This window comes from Actinia tenebrosa, unplaced genomic scaffold (assembly GCF_029948245.1).
Source record: "Actinia tenebrosa isolate PJP-AT-01 unplaced genomic scaffold, QUT_ActTen_1.0 PGA_scaffold1__47_contigs__length_23844297, whole genome shotgun sequence".
Taxonomy (NCBI): Eukaryota; Metazoa; Cnidaria; class Anthozoa; order Actiniaria; family Actiniidae; genus Actinia; species Actinia tenebrosa.
In genome coordinates, this window is record NW_028292578.1 from 10,348,236 (window position 1) to 10,366,573 (window position 18,338).

Sequence of the window (18,338 nt, forward strand, 5' to 3'; positions counted from 1 at the left end):
TAAAGAAAATGATGAACTAAAGAAAGCAATATTGTCATTGGAGGCCAAACTTGCCAACATCAAAGAAAAGGTATGAAATGTAGAGAAAACAAAAAAACACAAAAAAAAAAACGACTAAATGAACGAACAAACAAACAAAAGACGTACAAAGAAATATATTTACTGAAAAGGATTTTTCTTCAGAAAAAACAATATGAAGATTTGAAGGAAAAGTCTGAAAAATCTTTGCAAAGAATAAAAGACAGGGTAAGTTTTTCGAAATTGATATTTTGAGATCTGATTTATGTATCTGCAGCCTTGACAACTTCTGAAAACATGGTCACCGTTTGGCTTCAGCTTTAATTTACCTGTAGAGATAACAAACTCTAACATTCATCTCTTGAACGTTTTAAGGGATCTTTACGTCAAAACTTGAAAGAAATAGAGGAGAAACACGTAAGAATTGAGTTCTGTAATCGTTTTATTATCTCAAAGTTATCTTGAATGCTCGACTAACAGGAAAATACAATGAAAAATGGTATCAAGAAAAAGTTTGAAAAGCGAGAACCAGTTTCTTTTGTATTTTCATGTTAGTTGCGCATCAAGCCAATTTTTAAAGTTGCAATAACTGTTCCATTTTGAAAACTTTTACATATGAGTATATTATATTTCCTGAAACTCATGATGCGAGTTACCAACACTAGTTTGATAATGGTTTGTTTGGTGCTATGGTTTAGTTGCAGGCAGATTTTGCAATCACGCAGTGCACTACTGCCATTTCAAGCTTAGAACACTACATTGAAATGATGCGTACAGACCTTGGCGAGCTACAGAGTCATGTCAGTGAACTCAAAAAAGACTTACATGTTGCTGAGGAGCAAAAGAGGAAAACAGACGAACAAATGATAGAGGAAACACAGTGGTAAGTCCTAGGAATGGCATGCTTAAATTCTCTTGCAATTTAAGTGCTTAAGCGAGCAGTGGAATCAAGTTTATTGAATTTTACTTTTCGCAAGGATTGCAGCAACAATTTCAAGACATTACCTGTGCGATCTTCTGCAATTTGTCTCATTCATTGCTTAGCAGCCAATAAGATTCCATGTCTCGTACACTGGCCACTTCCTCAGACCTTTGCAGTCGTATGCGTGTACACTGATCTCCTGACACTGCAGCTGCAATAAACGTGTAATAGAATTTACAATTCATAGTAAACTACCTAACTTAACACCCCCTACTATCAATGAAACTGCAATTAGTTTCATGGAAACTTGCCTTGTGTAACACTGTGTTGCACTTCTTCTTCCGATAATTGAAGTTTCCAAAGGAAAGGGCTTTTCCTAGTGCATTATTTTGTTCATAGTCTGCATTTTTCTCTAGGTTAACTGGTGCTATCAAGATGCTTGAGCATCTCGGAGGATTATCGATTAAAGAAGTCAACGATGATTCAGTAATGCTTGAAATATTCTACAGTAAACCAGGGGATGATGACAAGCATTGTGCCTCTTTGTTGCTTACGCTGAGGTTTAGACTTAGTGCTACTAAACCACGCCTCTGTGGGGCTGAGGTGAGTGACCGATCCCATGGGATTGTTTTATAGACCCCTTGCATGTGACACAGTCAAAGCAGCTCAATTTGGAGGACAACATAAAAGAATCTGCTTGGACTAGACGCCCTACAGATCAGATGCAGGGAGATGGTTCTCCAGACACGAGCACCAAGAGGATACTAGTTGTCCACAAGGAGGATGATGATGATGAAATTGAGCTGCATTCCGACGTGCTGCTTGGGGTCTATTGCTTAGTAATCTTTAAGGCTTTTGCATGGGATAGACAGAATCTAATAAGCGCAGCCACTAGTGCAGCCGAAACGTGACGCCAAAACATGGTAACACCCACAACAGAATGGTATCACACCACACCCCACACCACACACCACACCCCACACCACACCACGCCCCACAGCAGGGTTTTATGTTCTTATAATTGCTTACAAAAGAATGGAGGAGTAGTATAGGGAATGGGGGTTCCAGCGCAATCTCAACACGGGCAAGACCCGTGCCAAAAATCCACCTACGGACAATCCCCACTCCAAGTGTGGTTGGGGGCAACAGCGCAAATATGTTAGTCTATATATGGAGTGCGAAGAATGTAAAGAGTTTGTTTATGATTTCTGTGTAAAGTGCTTGAAACCCAAGTTTGTGTCTACTAAACCAAATAAGTATATTTGTTGTGGTAAGAAAATGCAAATAGAAGACGACACGTCAGCACAGTGTTACGAGTGCGGTAAGAATATTCGTAATGCCGTGCCTTGTGCTACCAAAGAGCAATATTATTCCAACGGAGGTCGTAAGAAGACGCCATACAAAAGAATAAAATACTTCAGGGACTGGATGAGTCATATCCAAGGTTATCGACCGGTATATTTAGATAACGAAGTAAAGAAGAAAATCATAGACCATTTAGAAGAGCCAACCCCGCAAAGTCTACGGAAAACGTTGAAAAAATTAAAGCTAGGGAAATATTACAAAGCTATTCCCTATCTTTTGTCTGAAATTACCGGTAAGTCTATTCCCGAGGTTTCTGATATGACAAAAGCCGAGTGGATGTTTTGTCGGCTGGATAAGGATATTCCTTATTACCCTGACGTAATCTACGAAATATTTCACGAAATCGACCCCAACCACCCCCTCTTAGGATGGATTCCAAGAAGATAGTGAATCTTATGGCATAAGATGAGAAATTACGCGTAATAATTCGCCAAATAAGGTCATGCAAATAATTTATATTACGCGTAATAATTCGCTAAATAATTTATATTACGAGTAATAATTTACTAAATAAGGTCATGCCGTGTATTATGGTATAAATCTTATGGCATAAGATTACGCGTAATTTCCAGACTGTCGTTCGATATGTAAACGAAATCCCGTCACGCTCTTTTCAAAACTGATGTCTAAGCAAGCTTTCTTTGAAGCTCTTCTTTTGCCTCCTGGTAGATCTTTTTGCGAGATTCCTCGGAAAGATCTTTTACGACTGTTTTTTTATTCCTCATGTCCGACTTTAATTTCTCGTACTTTTCCTCTTCGGCTAAGATAAGCGAGAATTCTACGTCGTCTATCTTTCTGTCACGCAAAGCCTTTGAGACAAGGTCAGTGATCGTATTTACTTTAGCCCTTGACAGAGCTATTGTCGTGTCGTGTTTTGATATTTTGCTTGACAACTGTTTCATAATGCCTGTCGTAACAGCGGAAACAATGCCGCAGACGGCTCCAACGCTGGCCAAAGGAACGCCAACGACTATTCCAGGCCCGGTAAGTGAGGTGGCAACGCCGGTGCCTGTTAACGCCACGGACATGGAGCCGGAAGTTATCGCGATTTTATGTAATATGCTTCGGGCTCTAGCATACTTTTTTCGGACTTTTTCGTAGTGTTTTGCCTGCCCTTCCAAGTAAGCTAAGATTAAGTTCGCTTTATTCAGACGAAAGTTTTCGGCGTTTAGTTCATTAGGTGTAGTATAGGGAACATCTGGGTACAACTTAGGTGCTGATGGTATAACATCCATTATATATACTAATGTACGACGCTTTTGGGAATGATATTGAGGAGCAGCCACATCACGACAACCGGGATTACTGGAACTGGAGGGCCTTTAGGAAGATGTTTCCGCATGCAGACCCTAGTAAGTTCGAAAGGAGACCCGATGGGATTTACTATAACGGCTCTAGGATGTACAGCAACGAGGATTTGAAACCTACGCTGGTCGATCAGATAGACAATCAACTGAAGAATTCTGGTTATGTTAAACCCACACCAACACATCCAAAACCCGTGCAAGGTTGGTCAAAGGAATTATTGCTTGGTACCAGTACTTATCCGATACCCGCAGTTTCATTTGATAAACACCCAAGCTTGGACCTAACGCTGAACATGCGGATTTCTAACAAGCATTCCTTTCCGTTAAAGGTGCGGGATATCTTCAAAGACGTACCCATTGTTCATACCACCGCTAAGGAATCTCATGAATGGTTAAGTGGTCCTAACATGCGTTATTGGTCGCAGCAACTAAACTTTGCAGTTTGGTGTGCCACTAGCGGCTGTGGTGTAAGCGCAAGCTTGATGAAGAATTCAATATTTATGTTTCATTTTCACTTCACGGTTAGAAGAATACTGCATGAAATGGGTGTTATTGCGCTGCCGGGAGATGCCACGTTTTATCCAAGAGATAATAAATACAGCGTGCCGGCTTATGACAGACTTTGTAAGGAGTTTGACGTTGTAGGGAAGGATTTCCGATGCACTGCCGGCGCTAACAATGGTCTGGGACATATTTGGGCTTATTGGGGGATTGGCGGACACGAGCTAAGCGATAAGGAAGTTCATGCATTGCGGCTACGGTGGAACACGGGATATCATAAGGAAACTCACGACAGTAGCACCTTCTTTGAACCAAACGCTAAGACCACTAAGGAAGTTAGAGACGGGCCTCTGTTCAAAGACGAGGGTGGTAAGTATGCAGGGGTCAATCCACTGATTATTAAGATTACCAACGACGAGCAAACAAAGCAATATCTTAATTTCATACCCCCAGAAGGTAAAGGACTAACCAAAGCCGGCCTTGCCCGTTTGAACCGCAGCATAGAAGCTTACGTGTATTCCATCCTTGGAGCTCAGGTAAACACCCGATCGAGTATAGTGGGGAATACCGGCGCCGCAGAAGAGACGCGAGCCGAAGCCTTGATCTTATTCGAAAGTTCGATCTTGGAGGGCGACATTAGCAAGGGCGTACAGCGTTACCAACTAGCTATACAAAATTCTAAGGCGAGGTTGGACTATGCAGTAGCCCCGGGTTGTTGGTTAATGCCTAGTAATTTGTCTATAAATACTGGCTCTGTAGTAGGATACAACAACAAACTTCAACGAGCTACTAAGGATATGAAGTTTGGGGTGAACGACGTGAACTCTGACACTCTTAGGAACATTCCTCACTTCGTAGAGAAGCCAAAAAAGTCACACGAAACGAAGCTACCCGTAGTTAAGAAACCATCAAAGAAGGTCCTGCCTGCGATACCTGAGGAATATGACCATAACTTACTAAAGGCCGGCCTAGCAGCTGCAAGCATTGGTCTGAGTTATTATATATGGCGATGAACAACCCCTACGTAACTGGAGTAGATTGCGTTTATACGACTTACACAGGCGAGAAAAAATACACCCAAGCATCTTGGGTTGATGTCACGGGGATGTCCGTGGATTTGAACTACTCCGGAAAGAAGTTGATATTATGCAGCATTTCTTTGGGGGCCGTTAGCAGTGCGAATATAGGATTTCGTTTCTGTGACGACAATGGAGTATTACAGCCCATGCGCGCGAAGACGAACAACAGAGAGCCCACGCATTTCTCAGTAGAGCCGCCAACGAATAGCTCTGAGAATCTTTCCGTTTGGACTTTCCACATGGTTGCTGATTGCCACGGGAAGGTAAAGCTACAGATAAGAGTAGATGACACCGGGAGTGTTTGCATAAATAGCATAGAAAATCAAAGGAATACTGTCTATAACCACATGACCATCAGCACTTTGACGGTAATGAGCCTCTAGAAGGGAACTTGTTCCCTGTAATATATGAATCCATACGTGAGGGAAACGCGTTATACCCACCGCTTAGATGAAGAGGGATATGACAACGGCGCTTGGCATGACGTTGGACTGTGGGTTGAGGTTGGGGGCACTGCATTGGTCATTTGCACTATTAGCATTAATGCAAATACGCATGCGAATGTGGGGTTTAGGCTTATCGATGAGAATAATAAGCCCCTGCTTCCTTATCGAACTTCAACGAACACCAGGAAAGTTACCCATTTTTCGATGGAGCCCTACACTGGATCCACTGAAGACCTAACGCCAGTGACTTTTCATATGCTAGCCAATTGTAAATATGCTAAGTTGCAAGTCACTTCTGATGACGGCAAGTTTGGGATAAATCGCATAGGTCGCAGGCCCGCTAATGCAGCCTGGAGTCATAAGCCCATTTCTACCATGAGTGTGTTGCCGTTGGTTCCAAATTGCCAGGGCGGTGCTAATACCGTCTTTCATTATCCTCAAAGCAGGACACCGTCCGATGAGAAGATCAAGCCTTCATCTTCTTCAGGAGGACCACCCCAATAGCGACGACTAATATCCAAATGTTATTCCCCACGAACTTCAACAGTTCACCGCCGGCCCTAAGTGCCAAGGAAACAACCGAACCCAGCAGCCCAGGAAGACCGGCTGCCATCTTTTTTCCTAAGTCCGTCAGCCCACTGCCTAATTTCTTTACGCCCGCGCCTGTAGCCTTAAGCGCGGACAAGATCACGCCTACTACGGTGCTAATAGCGACCGCAAATGCCAGCGGAACGCCATACTTCAAAAGGGCTCTTTTTACCTTTTCCTTGGTGGTAAGCCCCAGCTCCTTTTCCAGGTTTTCCTTTTGCGCCTGTAATTCCGCAAGGCGTACCTCGAGCGTATCTACTTCCTTTTGAGCTGCTTCCCTTTCTTCCTCGGTACGAGTTTGGTCATTGATTATTTCCTGCTGCCGCTCTATTTGCCCCTCCAGGCCTTCGATGGCCTGTCTCATTTGCCGGATTTGCTCTTCTTTAGTATTGATTTCAGCCATTAACCGCCGCCTTTCCACCAAAGAGCCTGCTATGGTGGTTTGTAGGTCCTTAGCGTCGTCTCTTGTTAAGTCCAACTCTTGCAGGGCGAGGTTAAGAGCCCTTTGGGTTTGGTTTTTTTCACGACGAATTTTGGTTCTTTGTTCTACCAGCTCCCTTATTTCTTGATCTTTGAATTCGACCTCCCTCCTATGTGCGTCGGCGAGCCGCTGGTTTTGCTTCATGTATTCTTCCTCCCTTTCTTCCAGCGTTTCCCGCAGCGCTTCCGTTGAGGTGCCAGAGCTTTGAGCTTCTTCTAAGTCCCTTTGTGCTTTATCTCTTTCGCGCAGGGTTTTATCCAACTGGTTTCTCATTTCTTTCATTCTTTCATCTTGATGGGCGGACTTCTTTTCAGCATCAGCGAGTAGTTGACCTTGCTTTGCGTACTCTGCGTCTCTTTTTTCTAACTCCCTTTGCAGCTCCTCGGCACGCTTTTCAATTTCAACCCTTTCGGTTAGGGCTCTCAACCTTTCTAGCATGCTTCTAGTAGCCTGCTGAAAGCCTTTTAATCTTAAGACGTCACCCCTAACTTCACCATCTTCATCAAAAAGGGGTTGCGGTTTCGTCCAGCGGTCTTTGTCAGGAAATCTCAAGTCTTGAACGCTTATGAGGACTTTGTTTCCGCGTTCTGTGAGCCTTACCTCGTCAGCATCAAGGTGGGTGTAGCGCAGCTCTAGCTCCTGCTTTGCCCACTCTACGGTCTCCCGCGCGGTTGCCTCTGGCTGCTCCACGTTTTGAAGCTCCAAGTACTCAGGAATGGGTTCGTTAGGCTTTTTAGATGACCACATGTCTCTTAAGGTGGCTTTGGCGCGTTCCCATCTGCTACCATACTTGTTTTCTAGGGCCATGTCGTAGATTAGGGGGTCGGTTTCCGCGCCTGTAGTCCATGCGTCGTATTCTTCGTCGTTAATGTCGACTTGACCTTCTTCGGTAAGGGGATCGAAATCCGTTCCTTTTGCTTCCATTATATATGATAAGCTCAAAGTTAAACCCCAACATATTACCTAAGCAGGTCGGCGGACTGAAAGCAGAACGCACCTTTCACCGGGTTACATTCACACCTTCTAGCGCAAAGCCGGGGGAGACGCTGTACGTAGGCGTACCCCGCCTAACGGATAACCTAGTATTGGTTCCTGGTACCCTGGCGCTAAGGTTTGACCTAGCAATACAACCAAGCACCAAGGACAAGCGCTATACCGTCAATAATGTGGGTAGGAACCTCGTCTCTAAGATGAGAATCAAGTTCGCAGGGGAATCCCTCTTGGATTTGAATAGGTACGATTTGTACGCCACGTATAAGGACCTGTGGCTAACAGCCTTTGACCGTGCACAAAAGATAGAGCAGGGAATTGGAAGCGTTATTCTTCGTAAGCTTCGCAGCGATACTAACCCCGCGCCTACGGACTCCAGTGGAGCAACCGCAGTAGCAGACGCGACGAGGGTAAAGACCGCCTATGGTAGTAAGTACGTTATCCCTTTGGATTTCGAAGTAATTACGAACCATGGCGTGTACTACCCCAGGCAGTTATCCGAGTTGCAGTTTGAAGTAACCCTGGCGGACACTACGAACGTCATAGGAGGAATGGACAGCGCAATCAGTGGAGCTGTGGATCCCTATTCTATCACCAACTTAGAGCTGCAGTACGAGACCGTGTACAGCGAAGAGCTGGCCCGTAGCGCTGGCATGGAATACAGCTCCGGAAAGGCATTCTTATACGACCACGTAGTGATGTATAAGACGTTCAGCTTCCTGGATAAGACGGACGAGGTTATCAACCAAAGCATTAACCTCCCCCGAAGAAGTCTCACGGGGTTGATGTTGGTGTTTGCCAAACCCTACGAAGCCGGCAAGCGCGACTCCGAGGCCTTTCACAACCCCAACATTACTAATGTGGGGGTCAACATAAACGGCGTTCCAAACAAGGTCTACTCGCAGGGAATAAAGCCTGCAGACGTGTACAGAGAAGTAAAGCGTAAGTTTGGTGACCAGGTAAGTCCCGAGGAATTCTTTAATGATAAGTACGCGCTGTGGATCGACATGCGCACAACGAACGACGAAGACCTACATGGTCAGGGTTTACGTCTAGTAAACACCCAGGATGGTATAACATTGGAGATCAAGCGCACCAAGAATACCTCCGCGGGCGACGGCGATAAGATAAACTGCTACGTCTTTGTCGTGTCTGACGCGCAACTGAGTGTAGAAATGAATCAGCTAAAAAGCGTTGCGTATTGATTCGCGTTCCTTGAGCCAAGCGAAAGGATAAAAAAAAAATATTCCTTAGGTATAATATGCTTCGCGTATTCGAAAACAACGAAACCAAACTGCAATGCATAGTGCAAGGCGATAAACTTTACTTCAAAGCGAAGGAGGTGGCGGCGGCGTTGGGCTACGTAAATTCCAGAAAAGCGGCGTCTGATCACGTATCAGAGGAAAACAGGGTAACTTTGAAGTCTTTAAAGGGTGTAACTCAGCGTGACACCCTTAACGCACAACCCAATGCCGTGTATTTGACGGAGGAAGGTCTTTACGAATTGATATTCGGATCTGAAAAGGCTGAAGCAAAAAAGTTCAGGAAATGGGTGTTGGGTGACGTTCTACCCACGCTAAGGAAGACAGGTAAATACGATATGGAGAAGCGATTCAATGGTTCAAATCCAATGGCATTTAAGATAGAAACGGAGGCAGACATACACGATAGAACCGTACACAGGGTGCGTAGGTTCTACTCGCACGTAATCATAGTTCCAGGTCTTGGAGAACTGCAGGACACCGCAAGTAAGCGCATTAAAAGCTGGCGGAAAGGCTACCAGGCAGGTCAACCTGATCTGCTGATCCTTAACAACCATAATAAATACAATGGATTATGCATAGAATTGAAGACACCCAAAGGCACCGGCGTATTGTCCGAGAAACAAAAGGTAATGTTGGAACGATATGAAGAAAATGGATATTTAACCATCGTAAGCAATGATTATGATCTACTTTGCAGGGAAATAGACGAATATGTTGCCGGTATTCGCATTCCTTGCCCTTGGTGCATTAAGGCATTCAAAGGTCAAGACACTTTAAGCACGCACCTTAAAATATTTCATAGGTATAATGATTCTTGAACAAACACACTGGCGAGATCTGTCGCAAGGCGTTTCATATCGAATAAAAAACTACGTCGCATTCGAAGACATCGACCGTTTGAGGTTGGTCTTAGAACGCGACGGTCAGGAATACAGCCTTTGGGCGCCTGACCGTGTGAGATACATGCTGCAGGGTGAAGAATATACACACCTACGCAGTCATGGTAAGGTAAACGGCCGATGGAAGTTTGACATCGAACGTCGAGCGGAGGATAATCCGTTGTGCGACTAATCCTCTTCATGGGCGGATAAGTAGTCATCTGCTGTGTCTGCCCTCATTTTTTCCGCCATTTCATACGCTGATAAGGTAATAGTCACGCCTCCTAGGAACGCTGCGATGTAAGGTAACATTATACCTTAAGTAGATTCCACTCTTTTCTTACCAACAGATAATGATCTAAGGGCTTAGGGCCATCGTAAAGGCAGCACCAAATATGTTGGCCGCTACGTATACAGCCACATCGGTCGCAGATGCCATCCCAGTGTTCCCTATTCTCCCACCTTACACCCTCATAGTCGTCGAAGCATACGAAGTCTTCGTCGATCTCCTTCTTACGTCGCGTGAGCACCCGGCCGGTTTCAAGGGGGCAACATCGCTCTGCTAAATCGCCGTGGGTCTCGCAGACCACATCTGTGAGGTCATAGCGACGGCAGCGGTACTTATGCCAGTTTTCTTCGAAGAGGGGTTCATCGCATCGGCGGCAATGACCTTTAAGGCAGACTCTATGCTCGCGGTGATATCGTAGGGCCTGTACTGTGGACAGTTCCTTACCGCAGTCACCGCAAACAGTGCTGATGGTCTTCTGACAGACTTTCTTGGAAAGATGGTATTGCAGTCGCTGCTTGCTACTAAAAGCTCTATCACATTGCACGCACTTCATTATATACACCTTATTTTTTATTGTTAAACCCTGTAAGAGGGTTTTAGGATAGGGTCTATTATTTCTTGTTATTTTGTTAAGCCCCCATTAAAAGATGAGGCATCATTCTTTCTCATCGTTGAAACCAGCAAAAAGATAATCATGTTAACCATTCTTCGATCGTGATGATTTAACAAAATAACAATAAAAAATAGACCCTTACTTGAGACCTCTTTGCAGCATTTAACAAAATAACAATAAAAAAAGAAAGACCTATGCTAATTCCTCTTGCTGGGGTTTAGTAAGATCTTCTTTGCGACCTCTTACTCTTCTCGAACGTCGTCTAAAGTCCTTTGTGCTTTAGTATCCGCGGGACACCAATGTCCAACGAAGTCTTCTTCAGAGAATACCTTATTACAGTGACAGCAGCTGTGTTTCTTACGAGGCGTCGGAGGGGTAACGATGATGCAGTCAGCAGGTAGTTCGCACGTAATGCAGTCCATATATCTATGGGGGATATCGAATGAAGTCCTTAATGGACTCCTTAGCCCAGCCCGCCATTGTCAAAAGTGCGCCAAACCGTTCTGCACGCTTCAGACCACACATTTCATCGTACAATTCCTGTACGCGCTCTTTTAACCGGTCTATCTCTTCCCTTTGCATTTCTATGGTGTCTCTTTTATCTTTTGCGTCGGCGACAATTCTTTGCACTGCTTCCACTGGCTCCATCGTATATATAATGGATCCGAACCATATTCCTTGTAACGCTCTGATCGTAGGACCCACCGGCTGCGGAAAGACCCAATTCATCGTGGAGCAGCTATTAGGACCCTTTAGATACCGCTTCGACTACATAGTGCTATTATGCCCCACCTACGTGAATAACCACACCTGGACGGGCATAGGAGTGAAAGATGACGACTTCTTTGTAGATATTTTAGACCCTAACGAGTTATCCAGCCATTTGAAGTTCTGGCATAAGCAATTCCCTAAAGATACACAGACTTTACTCATACTGGATGACATTGCCTGCGGGGACGACGTAAAAAAGCGCACCTCCGAATTGGTGAAGCTTGCTTTCAGCGGTAGGCATGACAATATCAGCGTTTGGTTACTCTCGCAGCAGCTTACCAGTGTCTCTAAACCCTTTAGGGAAAACATAGGCTCTCTCGTAGTATTTTATACTCCGAGCAAGTCTGACCTGGAAACCATTTTAAGCGACTACGGCGGTGAGATATCCAAGGAACAGCTGCACGAATACATGCGGCATTTAAAAACGCACCAACATTCCAAAATGATCTTCTCTTTGAGGTTTCCGTATGACGTTAACATATATGGACATTGAGCAGCTCATAGATGAAGTCCCCACACAGTTAGATGAAAGTAACCTCAAGGAACAACTTAACATCCTTGTGTCATCTGGGAAGTGCAAAGAAATGATAGGCAAGGAACTTACCCATGAGCAGGTTAATAAGCTGTCGGAAGAGGAAGTCAAAAAGTTCCATAAGAGGTACGAGGCTGCCCTCGCAAGTAAGACCACAGACGCCGTCGCAGACTCCGCTATCCGACTTGCAACTAAATTGCTTGGACTTGCACTGCCTATAGACGACGTGGAGCAACTGCGGAAGGACATAAGAGATGACTATGTCATATCCCAAGAACTTAAGATAACCTGCGGCTGGTTGTCTTTGAAGTGCGGTAAGTTAATGGCAGTCGCCTCTGCGGCTTTGCACGTAGCTCAGCACGTCGACTTGAAGGAGGTACTAGGTTCCTTCGGAACATCTTGGAAGGACTTCAAGAAGGATAGAGAAGTCGAAAAGGTCTTCCAGGCAGCACTTACTGAGGTACCTGATCAAGTCGCCTCAAGTACCTAGTTAAGTCATTCGTAAGTACTTAGTCAAGTCACCTCAAGTACTTAGTCAAGTCGTTGTCAAGTCATTGTCAAGTCGTTGTCAAGTCGTTGTCAAGTCCTTCAAGTCCCTTAATATAAGATGAGTGGCACCGAAGAACAACCACCCGTAGAAGATACCAAGATTACCAAGGTTAAATCTCCAGGCAGAGTCGCTGCCGGTAAGAAGCTCGCGGAGATGAATAAAAAGAACAAAGCCAAAAAAGAAGAAAAGGCGGAAGAAAAAGAAGAGGAATCCTTTATTAATCCTGGGTACGTCATTGGCGCGTTAGGAGTTGCTATAGCAGCAGGCAGCCTTTACTTACAATGGCGGGCTACGAAGCCAAAAGTAAAGTGGGAGGCCGTGCATGTGCCGCCAACATATCACGCACCTGTGGAACCGGCTGTTAGAAAAAGTAAGATCCCTGAAATGGAGTAGATTTATCACCCGTGGCGACCTAGATTTTCCTTCTCGCTTTGTAATATAATGTCGACCGCGTTGTTGAAAACTGTTGAAGAAGCAGCTATTATTACTTCCATCGTTGCGGGTATTGGTTGGGTAGGTAAGAAAGTGCTCAAAGAAGACTTTACTGAAGACCCAAGCAAGAGCTTCGCTAATTTTGCTAAGATGACCGCTGCCATTGGCGGGGCTATCATGGTAAAGGATTATCTACGGAAGGAAAAGTACCTACCTAATGTATAATGGTTAGCTTAGTCGCAGGTGGAGTCATTGCAGCTTTAGCATTCACTGGAGCTAATTATGGTGGTCAATATTTGGATAGATTAGTTAGAGGCGACAAAAGTGGTGCCGCCGAAAGAAAGAGACACGACTTAGCGCTGGAGAAATATCAAAGGGACGTTGCAGCTTGGAATGAAAAAAGACAAGCTTACAGGGATTGGTTGGACAAGAACTACCAAGACAAAATGCAGGCAGACAAGAACTTCGAAAACACAGACTACGCCTTCAAACTTTATGCGCAAGCACACCCCGACTTTAGAATGAAAAAGCCTCAGTTCAAGAATTACTACCAGCCTTCTAAGAAACAAAAAGACAATGAATTGGTCTTTGTAGGAGTCGCAGGGCTGGCCGGAGGCGTGGCTTTGGCGTATCTAATATAATGATCGTCTTTTTGGAAAGCGATAAAAATAACTTTACCACTTATCTGAATCCCCCCATCAAAGCCCATAAGGTTAGGCTGGTTAGTTGTTCTTTGTACAATTCTTGGTATAATTTGATTAATGGCTTTGTCATCGGAACTTCCGGCACCAAACCAAAAATACCAGATTCCCATTACACCCCTATAACACTGGCTAAGGAGCTAGCAAAGCATGGATATACTCTTACCACAGGATTGCCCCATGAAATGACATTCAAGAAAAATAATGGGAGCGCCAATCTAAAGGACAGTTCATTGGTAGAACTCCTGGGCCTTACTAGTACCACGATAAATAGCGGCAGTACATATGATGTGAAATGGAAAGTCGCATCCTCTTATGAAGTCTATTGCGACTTGGTTCATAGTTACAACAATGGAGAAAAGTCTTCTCTTATGTCCAAGTTTCTACCCAAAGGTAATCCATTTGACCCAGTAGAATACACTCCCATTTCTTTGAGCTATGACTTGTCTAATTTGGTAGAAAGCATAAACATTACCATTAAAGTGGACGGAAAGACGGTGGATTTTAACGGACGCAAGATCAATCTTGTTTTGGAATTCATATAATGGGCCGCGTAGAGGACAAACTCAAGAGGATTTACTATGGGCCTGAAGGCTATTGGAAAGGAGCGTCAGCTATCAAGAAACTCGCGACCGCGGCCAGGGTATCAGACGAAACGGCTAAGAACTGGTTAAGAAAACAAACCATCTGGCAGGTTTATCTTCCCGTGCCTAAGTACATTCCCAGGCCCAGCTTCACCGTAAATACCCCTAATGAAGTTCATCAGGCAGATTTGCTTTTCTTACCGCACGATAAGGTGAGAAAGAAGACCTATAGGTACGCTTTGACCGTAGTCGATATCGCAAGCAGATATAAGGACGCCGAACCTATAACCAGCAAGGATTCTGGGGAAGTCGCAGAAGCCCTAGGTAGGGTTTATAAGCGCGTCTTGAAATGGCCTAAGCTGCTGCAAGTGGATGCGGGGACGGAGTTTATGGGCGTGGTTACCAAGACCCTGAAAGACCACGACACTAAGATTAGAAGAGCCGAAGCAGAGTACCACAGGGGTCAAAGCATTGTCGAAAGATTCAATAAGACCTTGGCCGAGCGTCTCTTTGGGTACCAGTATTGGAAAGAGCTGGAAGATCCCTCCAAACGCAACAGGGAATGGACCCAGAGGCTCCCCCAGGTCATCGTGGCTTTGAACAACGAAGCGGCCAGGGCTACGGGAATAAAACCCAAGGATGCCATAAAAAAGAAACACGTGGAACACAAGTCCTACGTCAGAAGTTCGAGGGCGGTCTTCCCCCATGAAAAGAAATTAGGTAATGTCACGGTTCGATATCTCTATGAGTCGGGTGAATTAGAAGGAGGATCCAAAAGAGCTACGGATCCTAATTGGTCTTTGGAAACTTATCAGATCCGAAGTGCGATAGCTAAGAAGGGTCAGCCCATCTTGTATTATCTTCATGATGGTCCCACGCGTGGGTTCGTCAAAGAAGAACTGCTTATCGTGTGATGTCCGAATGCTATCGTATGCACTCCGTCATCACACATCCATCGCTTACCGTCAAATGCAGACAGTGACACCTTCTCCTGCGTGACGTTATGTATCTGATGACCATAGCTGCGCAGGCTGTTCATCTTATGCCGCTGTTCCTTGCGTGTTCGTAATACGTTGAGGTAGGACTCGTGCGTAATGTCCTTCTTAACCACATACTTTTTTACGCCTTTAGCTTTCTTTTCTACGCCGTCTAACTTTAGCACGCTGTACATCTTTGGTTTCAGACCCACGTATTCCACGATGGGTTTTCCTAACATTTCGTCTTTCATCTTCCCAATTACCTTCTTATTCTTCGCAGAGTAAAGGAAGTGCTCCTTCGGGTAACCGCTGGTGTCGTACTCGTCTATGTCGGGGAGGCAGTCTTTGTAAACGTCTTCCGTTTGCACTTCTAGAATTAGGGAGTCGGTGTCTGTGTACAGGAGGCGACAGCGGTCTCCGTACTTTGGCTTAAGCTTATCGTAGTAGAACTCATACATAAGCAGCTTCGATAGATCCAGCACCGTAAAGCCTGTGTAAACGGGCTTGTTTAGTAAGAGGTTTGCCTTTTTCATGTGAATCACGTAGAAGTTCAGCATTTCTACGTATCTAACGAAGCCTGGCTGTGACACGTATGCTTCTGCTTCCTCTTTGGTGCTGACTATTTTTACGCTTACGCGCTTGCGGATGTTCTCCATTGTCTTTCCGAACACGCTGTTGTTCATCAGTTTGAAGAGATTTTTCTCGAAGTCATTTTTCGCTGCGGTACGCTTTTGCGTGTTAAAGTCAATGTAGGGGCGCATCCAGGGTTCCTGCGTGAATTTTAGGACTCTGTGGATCTTCTCTACGCGCATTCCGTGTCGCACGTAGAACTGCAGGTTGCGGTAATGTACCACATACTTCTTCTTATCCATCAGGTTCATAGTTAGTTTCCTGTACGGTTTGTAACCAGGGCACATTTGCTTTTGCAGCGGACTTAGCTGCTTAAATGGTATCTCTATCGCTTCTGGTGCTAAGGGGAACTCATTGTGTTCGTCGTGCAGGCGCTCTGGGTACTCCAGATCCACTTCTAAGACGTAACCCTTGTCTTCCTCCTTTCCTACCTGCATGTAGAAGTCTATCGGCTTCACTGGATCCCATTCGAAGTCTCTCACAGGTAGGTACTGTGACATTGCCCAACCATAAAGGTTATTCGCATCCAGGTAGTAAATGTATGTGGTTGGTTTCTCTGGGTCGTGCTCTACTAAGGGGTTGTTTGCGCGGGCGTAACGTCGGCTGGGTCCGCATACGCCGCCACGAATACCGTCTTCCATAAAGCGGTACATGTCGTACTCCGTTAGGAGATCCAACTGCGCATTTGTCTTCTTTAACAAAGCACTCCAGCTGAGCCCAGGAGCCGTGTAGAAATTAGCGGGATCCAATCCGTAATCTTCTATAGCCATCTTTCTGAAGCTTTGGAAAACGTCTGCAAGCAGCACTACGTCAGACCTTAGGTAGATGTCGTGGTAGTCCCCCATGTTCTCACAGGAGTACTTTTCCCACACGTCTAACGCATGCTGGTACTCCTCATCCTTTATGCCGGACTCGTTTAGGGTGCTGTAGAAGCGATCTTTGGGTGGTAGGGACTCTTTGAATCGATCCCAGGAATCCATGTATTCGTATGGGTAGACTCCTTTCCTTTCCGCACCATATTGACTGGAAATGGGAAAGTTGGTGTTATACTTTACGAGGTTTGCTAAGGAGTCCGCCATAAACTGCTGCGAATCTAAGAACTTTAGCTTACCCACAGTTACGGACATGTAGCGCTCTTTGTTGTTGGGTATGCATTTGACGTCGGAGCCGTCTGTTCCTTGTAGTAGCAAATGGGAGTCGTAACCGCGGAGGTTGTGAAAGAACACGGGTATTTCCATTTCTGGATCTACTTTGAAGTTTATATTGCATTTCCAATGAGCCGCTCCTCTGTATTTACCAGTGATGTGGCAGTGATCCCTAACCTTATCCACATAGAAATCCTCAACAAATGCTTTGTGGCAGTGAATGCAGTGCGTGGAGGGCTTTCCCGGCTTCTCACCTTTCTTAGCATACTTCCCGCATTTAAAATGAGCTTCTCCTAGATACTTTCCATCTTCATCCCACGCTTTCTTGGCTCGTCTTCCAAACTGAAGAAGCGTATGTTGGCAAATGTGGCATTTTTTTGCCTTGTTAAAAGCCTCCTGGTTCTCTTTGGTAAATTCCATCTTCTTTGGACGTCTTAATTGTTCTCTAATCTCCCCCTCCTCTTCTCGCAATGCTTCTAGAAACTCATTAGCTGCGTTCTTACCTCGGTAAATCACAGGAGGGTTTGCTTTACCGTCTGATCTGACTACTATGTAACCAAAGGAGCAGATCTCGTGTAATCCTACCTTATTCGTGGCGCCACGTTTCTGCTCTTCCTTAGTTATCAACGCTTCGAAGTCTGCATATATCACGTAAGGCACTTGCATCTGCTTTTGATGGTCTGCGTATGAAAGCTCTTTGTTGGTGGGCATCTGGATCCGTTGCGCCACTTCTTCGACTCCGCGGCAGATCTCATCGTGTTTCTTTAGGGTATTTAAGGATGTAAATGACAGCAAGCAGCAGTCGCAGAAGTACTTTTTGCCTTTGTGCTTAGTATGTCTGTAGAATAGTCTGCTAATGTGTTTAACCCATGAGTAGTGTCCGCCGTGGTAGAATAAATGTACGCGCTCTCCTTTACTTTTTGACAGAACTAACGGTACTATCGTCTGCTCTCTGACTCCGTAAACGTTAATTGCTAGATCGTTTATTTCCTCAAATATGGGGATGTCTATCAACTGCATGGGAAATTCCACACCATCCCACTCTAAATCATCTGTGGGATACTTACTTGTCCTACAGGGATCCTTCTCTGCTGGATACAGTGCAGACCTGATTGCCCACATAAAGCATCGATTGTCTTCATTCTTCACGTTTACAATAGCCTTCTTCCTTTCTACCCACGTTGGTAGCGGTACGTAACTCCCCCCTCGTATGGGTACGTACCTGGCCATACTTATCTCTATTCCTTCAACCTCCTCTACTGTCCAACCCGATC

General features: G+C 45.1%; 1 protein-coding gene across 2 annotated transcripts in view; it reads left to right on the plus strand.

Annotated features, from left to right (window-relative positions):
• LOC116305076 (uncharacterized) overlaps nucleotides 1-18,338 on the plus strand; it is a 49,961-nt gene that overhangs the window by 1,858 nt on the left and 29,765 nt on the right. For both annotated transcript variants that reach the window (XM_089033003.1, XM_031714911.2), the window contains exons 5-9: nucleotides 6-70; nucleotides 184-246; nucleotides 394-435; nucleotides 717-901; nucleotides 1,357-1,543. In XM_089033003.1, coding sequence (XP_088889129.1) covers nucleotides 6-70; nucleotides 184-246; nucleotides 394-435; nucleotides 717-901; nucleotides 1,357-1,543 — 542 coding nt within the window. The remainder of the gene's footprint in view (nucleotides 1-5; nucleotides 71-183; nucleotides 247-393; nucleotides 436-716; nucleotides 902-1,356; nucleotides 1,544-18,338) is intronic.